Below are 6,507 nucleotides of genomic sequence, written 5' to 3'. Positions count from 1 at the left end.
CCACACTTTTGGAGACTGCATCATTCTCACATGGAAAAAAGAGCCGAAGTCATGATGAGCGAGGAAAACATTTTGCATAGGTTTCTGGAAAACCCTGAAAAGATCCTATTTTAAGATGAGCTGTAGCAAAGATGTCTTAAAAATGAAACAATGCAAAATAGTCTAGATGGAAATAACTTATTCAGGTCCAGTCAGAAGTAAGTATTTTTGATTAGATTGCAGTTTTATCACTTCCTCAGTGGAGGGAAATCCCCATGCCTGTAAAAGGGCCCAGATGAAGTGCTAGTCTATTGCCCATGTGACACAGCTTATGTAATTTTGAATAAAATTATACTGCTTTAAGTCATAACTGTCTGTAAATCCTAATGCATCAAAAATACCTGCTACTTAGATTGTATAACAAGAATAACAAAAAAGACTAAATTCTTACTGTTGAGACCTCACTCCTACTCCCCTGGTAAGCAATTAACACCAAATTAAAACCAGAAAGTGCCTGACGACCTAGTGCGCCCTCTCAGATGCTGGCCATGCCTGCAGCCCCACGATGCTCCCCACCATGACAGCCTGCCCTCACCTCAGCTTCCCGGCACTGAGGGGACAGCCCTACGGCTCCTCTGATTGGCCAGAGGCAGAGAGACACGCCCTCCGATTGGCTGTGCGCCTCGCTGATAAAGGCGATAGGCTGGACGCAATTCCCACCTCTGCTGCGCACTTGTCCGCCTCCTCCCGCGCTGGCGCCTCTCCTGCCCCCGTGCTGGCAGCACCGGTGGAGGCGGTCGGGCAGAACTAATCTCCTATAATCGCTTTATAAGTGCAAGTACCTCTGTTCCAGAAAAATCTGGGCCTGAGTAACTTAACCACGCAACTTTGTAAGAGAGCAAGAGCAGCCCGAGCTCTCAAGAAAGTTGACCACAAGAACAGTGCTGTACAGAAAAATGTTTATTGAGAGTGTTGTTCATTAGAATTGTTACCATTTCATCAGCAAAAGCTGTGGCAAAAGAAACACGTCATTATTGTGTTCCTGTCACAAAATTTGGCCCGTGTGTCAGAACTGGTCTTTCAGCTGGTTGCTCAGTTCCTGGAGTTCAGCAATCATGTTGTCCATAGTTGTCACCTCATCAGCTATCTCACTGTGGACTTCATTACTTGTTACATCTACAAAAAGTTGCTGCATGACAAAAAGAAATACATTATATTAAAATACACATACAGTTTCTCTGTTTCAGTGTAGAGACCGAATACAGGAAGCTCATCACCACTATCCTGCCTTTTGCATTTTTAGTACCTATGATGGTTTATCTCTTAAAAAAGCCATTTTGTGGCTAATAAACACAAGGTGCATATCTATACACACAGAGAGAGATATAGATATATATATATAGATATGTGTGTGTGTGTGTGTGTGTGTGTATATTTAAAATGTGTACACACAAAAAAACGTGAGGTCTGTGCCTCACCTGATACTTTGCCAAAGGGGCTGAATCCTCCTGTGTACACTGGGTTTCTGCGCTGACCTGCCTGCCTATGCTGATACCTGATCCCGTTGAAATCAAAGGACTTTACCATGAAACTCAAATTAGAAAAGCATCTCACATACTGTCACTGGAGCTTACAAACCCATCTGCTGATAAATTACTAGTTGTGAATTTTAATGGCCATTTTTCCCAGTGTCATATTCTCAAAGCCATCTTTTCTCCCAAACCTCAAATAAACATGTTTTAACATTTGATGTCAAGACATGCGTGGGTGGAGACATTCATCTGAGTGTAATTAAGTTATACAAGAGAAAACAAAACACTACAGAGTAAGAAAAATAGTTTGTTCTTACAAAGCAGCTAACTGATGAGCAATCATAATCTTCATGTATTCGCTACACCAGAACACGTTGCTATTGCAAGGCCAGGACCTGACATTTGACTCAAGTAATATGGAGGCTGTGTGAGGTATCACTCCACAGAAACATGGTGGTAGTGGTGGGTGACCCAAACGTATGTTTCTCCTTTAATATGTAAAGGAGAGTGATTCACACTTCATTTGACACAAACGAAAAGCCTACATTTAGACACAAAAACAAACCAAGAAAACAAAAGTTGCTCTGGAGTACATCTGTACATCATTATATCATCAAAACATAATGGGACAACACAGATACGTATATATACAAAAAAGGTACTTAAAAGGCCTGAACCAAAGTTGCAGTGTGCCTCAGAACAGTGTTGTCACTGAACAAAGGAACATCTTACACAAAAATAAGAACATGTTCCCTGCTATAAGTACAGAAAACTTTTCTGACGTTCAGCCCAAAACGCTCACACTGGGAATGTGACATACATGTTTGTTTTTTTCTGGCTAAGACAGTTAAATAAATCAGGATGATATAATTATTTGTTCATGTTTTGTTTTGGTTTTTTTTTTTCCCACACAGTTGAAGAGATCTATTCAACTAGATGCAGACTGAGGAAGTTTCACATATCATCATTCTTTGGGCTTTGTGCCCCATGTTCCCCCACAACAGTACCCCCATTTCATGCATTTATGATACAACTCCATGACCTCTCTCCTTTTCAGAGACCCCACCTGTCAGATCCAAATGATGTATGGAGGCAAGGAGCATAAGAGAGCCTACTATGCTCTGCCAGAGCATGCAACTGCCCAGAAGGCTCTGTATAGAAAGAAGCCCATTAATAACTTATTCTCGAGTTGCAGCCTTTAGTAGACTGTGGGTGCATCATGAGTCCAGCATAACACAGGATCTGGAATATCAGAGATGGAGATCCCAGGAAACGCGAGAAGTCTGAGAAGTGACATTGTTTCACCTATACAAAAACTACTCATTTGTTCCAGTTACACATCCTGACTACAAAATTTTGGAATTTTATGTTTTAAAAGTTACTTCAACTGTTCCATCATTCCTTCTGAAATCTTAACTACTGAGTCTGCTCTTAGCCCATTTTTAAAGTGCTTTTCTCTGTTAAAAGGAATAAAACCCCCACACTAATACTGACTCACAAGGCTGCAAAAGAAGATGCTGTAGTCAAGCTTGGACAGGCATAAACAGTGCTAAACTGTTTGTGCATAGGCTCTTACAGACTATGACTGAGGTTTTAAACCACAATACACTTTGGAAATTCAATATGACTTCAAATTAAAAATAAGATGGCATCTTTGAAAGAATGCAAAACCAATGAGGTCACATCAATAACTTCAACGTATCAGTTTTCTCAAAAGTGCTATAAAACTTAGAGGCACTGTTATCTGCCATTAACATAGATGTTAATTTAATTAGTGTTTTCAGGAATTAAGAATACAATCTACTAGACTCACCTAGTCTTAATCTTTTAGAAACTGCATGATCTTACATAATATAAACCACCCGTACTTCTATTTATATAATTAATATCAAGTAGTCTTACTTTTTCTACAGTCATACTCAGTCTGCAATTATTTAAAAAAAAAAAACAAAAAACAAAACATTTTGTGAATCACAACAAAACATACACATTGTGGCTATTTTCACCACATTCCGAAGACTTATATATGCCAGATTACTTATATATCTAAAAGCACAGATACTAAGCCAGCTTGTGTCTGGTTATACAACTTTCTTAGGCTTTCATCCTTAAAATTATAGGACTTAAAAGAGAGTGAACCAAGTTTAGCACACTGATGACAGAGAAACAATTTGTAACACAAAGTAATTCTATAATTCACATTTACTAAACCCCACACACAGCCAGGAATTATTCTTCTTTAAAACATTAAGTGTATTTTCAATGAAGATGTATTCCAAATCAGTCCTCAGTTAAACAATGGCTGGGTGTCATGTTGTAAGATGAAGGATAAAATTAGGATAATAATGGTGCAGAAACACACTTGGCTCTTTGGGTGCCTGGCTATGGAGGCACAACTCCAAAAAATATCATTCAAACATGATGACATTTACCAACAAATTAATACCTGAATTGGTAGGGTATCCATGAAAGCCTTATTAAAAATTAGTTTTCTCTTCTAATAAATAACTCTGCTTTTAAAACACTTTAAGTGTTGCAAAGTGGTCCTAGCACGTTTTGGTCTTTTCTGCAGGTTTACATCCATTCTTTCTGAGACTGCCCTGCTTCCCCGTGACTACTCACATAAGGAACAAGTCTTTGAAATGACTGATTTCTTCCCAACATTAGTCTGTTTGCCCAACAGTTCATGTAAAATTCACCTTAGTTTAAGAGACAGATAGCACTGACATTTTAGAGTAATAGGTTTACTCCAGTCAAAGTCTAGCAGGAAAAAGGGAAAGAAAAGTCTACTTAAAACTGGAATCCTTAACAGTGTAGGGGTGAATATCCATCTGATGATGCACTGGGACAGGCAGGTATTATTTGATCTATAAAAGACTCAAAACAGAGAACTGGTTCCTGGCAGGAGAACAAAGACTCCCAGCTTTCAAACAAAAATTCCTACTTTTCAAACATTCCTACCTTTGCTTTGGATGACAAGCCACGTAAGTTGAGACGAGCTGAAGAAAGTATCTGCAAAGCTTCCTGATGATTAGATTTGTTCTTGCTGCATTTTATAGCCACTAGAATCCAAACACAGAAGAAAAGGATGCCAAAATAAAAAAGCATTACCTCTATAGCAATAATCTTTTAACAACAACATTTAATTAAAAATGTTGATACCTTTCACAGGCGATTTTTTCATGTAATATCCCCAAAAAGAAACACAAAGAAAAAGAATTCCAAGTACTTTTGAGGAGATAACTCTAAGCCCAACAGTGTGTGTGTGTGTATGTATATATCTCTATATATTTATATCTATCTACCTATCTCCTTCTTAAACATAAATATCACAGCACAGTCTTACTGAGTCTGAGTTCTGTCCATCTCGTAACTAGCACAATCAGTCAAATGTATGTGATGATTTGAGGACTGAGATGGACTATAGATGCATTTTCACTTGCATTATGAAATTGCTAGATCATGAAATGAATTGATTTCATGTTCCCCAATCATATGTTTTCTGACTCACCAAAACCAATTTCTGCCTCATTCCAAATATATTTTTGTATGCACTATCAGGATGATGTTCTGTGTTAGAGGACTCCCAATAGCAGAAATAAATATAATGGGTAAGGTATAATACTATTTTGTTACTAAGCTTCATAAATATTTGCTACACTTTTCATGAATCATAACAGTTCTTTTCAGGTAAAACATACCATGTGCAATCTCTAAGGCTCCTTTCACCACTTCCTTAAAAGAAGACACATCTTTCTCCCAATCACTTGATTGAATTTCACACTTATGTGCCTTAGTGAGACACTGCAGTAACTGCAAGGAGGAAAAAAAACGATCAGCATGTAAGAAAATAAACTAGGAGACTAATTTAGTTTTAAGTATCTATGGAATTAATGCTCAGTCCAGAAGGTGAATGTGTCTTTACTTTGCTTGATTTCCTGTCAGTTGGACTAGTGTTGTACTCCGCAATAGTAAGCGCCAGCTGTAACACAGATGTTCTTCACCAGTACTGCATCTCAAGTATGAGAGGCATATAAAGTAACATATGCCTAATTCTTATATTTTAAAAATCTGTCTAGACTGATGGATGTGCCCCATGTTTGCCAAGTCATCATAATTAAATGCACATGAATAGGGGAAACATACTTGTACTCACACTTTGAACAGCAATTTTGTACCTAAAAAAAAATGTATAACTGAGTACATCAAAGCTTTCGTTCTGTATAGGTATTTTTGGCAAAAAATGTATTTTACAGGCACAGCTATTACCTTCCACACTGCTCTGGTTCTCAGTGTGAACAGGAAAAATAAATGTAAACCATAGGGAAGGAGGGTCCCATTAAGAAAAAATATGAAAAATTTAAGCAAAAGAAATTAATTTTTGCTTTCTAGTTTTGTTTTCTATCTACATCATCAGAAATATAAAACAAATACATGCCAGAAGTTACATGGCTTGGTTCAATGACAAATCTTCAATTATCCTTTTAGAGTTTAAATATCATGTAAAAGAATAAAAACTTTCAGTTAGGTACATGTACATGAGCACAATAAGAACTTCTGATTGCTGAACAAAGACAGATTAAATCTGGGGGTTGTCACCCCAGAAGCTTCCACCTTCTCTCTCCCACTGGATTTCCAATCACTATGGCACGGGTGACTGAACTGCTCATGCTGCTGTAAATTACAGTAAAGGTATATTAAGTCCAACCCAAATAAATTAATTTTTTAATAAGAAGCTAGGTTATAATTGGTAGCACTTCTGGCCGACACAGGCAAGAACTTCCAAGAGAAGGAACAAGAGTTTTTACAGCAGTCTGATCTCAGTCTGCACGTGTCTGAGTCAGAGCAGCAAGCTAAGGAGTTTTTGCTGACAGATGTCAGCGAGGGGAAAGTATTCAAAGTTGTGTGGGCTGTTTGTTTGCACTTCTGGAAGCTGGATTTATCCTGGAAGGAAACAGTGATGAGCTGAGGAAAGTTCATGGAGCAGAAGGGTTTC

General features: G+C 38.0%; 1 protein-coding gene across 1 annotated transcript in view; it reads right to left on the bottom strand.

The window, feature by feature from the left end:
* Positions 1 to 924: 924 nt before the first annotated feature.
* TTC27 (tetratricopeptide repeat domain 27) overlaps positions 925 to 6,507 on the bottom strand; it is a gene marked incomplete at its 5' end in the record, with an annotated part of 27,983 nt that continues 22,400 nt past the window's right edge. The window contains 3 exons of the mRNA XM_010194014.1: positions 925 to 1,168; positions 4,473 to 4,573; positions 5,213 to 5,324. Of these exons, the coding sequence (XP_010192316.1) occupies positions 1,046 to 1,168; positions 4,473 to 4,573; positions 5,213 to 5,324 (336 nt within the window). The remainder of the gene's footprint in view (positions 1,169 to 4,472; positions 4,574 to 5,212; positions 5,325 to 6,507) is intronic.

The sequence above is a fragment of the Mesitornis unicolor genome, unplaced genomic scaffold, assembly GCF_000695765.1.
Source record: "Mesitornis unicolor isolate BGI_N332 unplaced genomic scaffold, ASM69576v1 scaffold27141, whole genome shotgun sequence".
Lineage (NCBI taxonomy): Eukaryota > Metazoa > Chordata > Aves > Mesitornithiformes > Mesitornithidae > Mesitornis > Mesitornis unicolor.
This window is presented reverse-complemented; position numbering and strand designations above follow the sequence as displayed.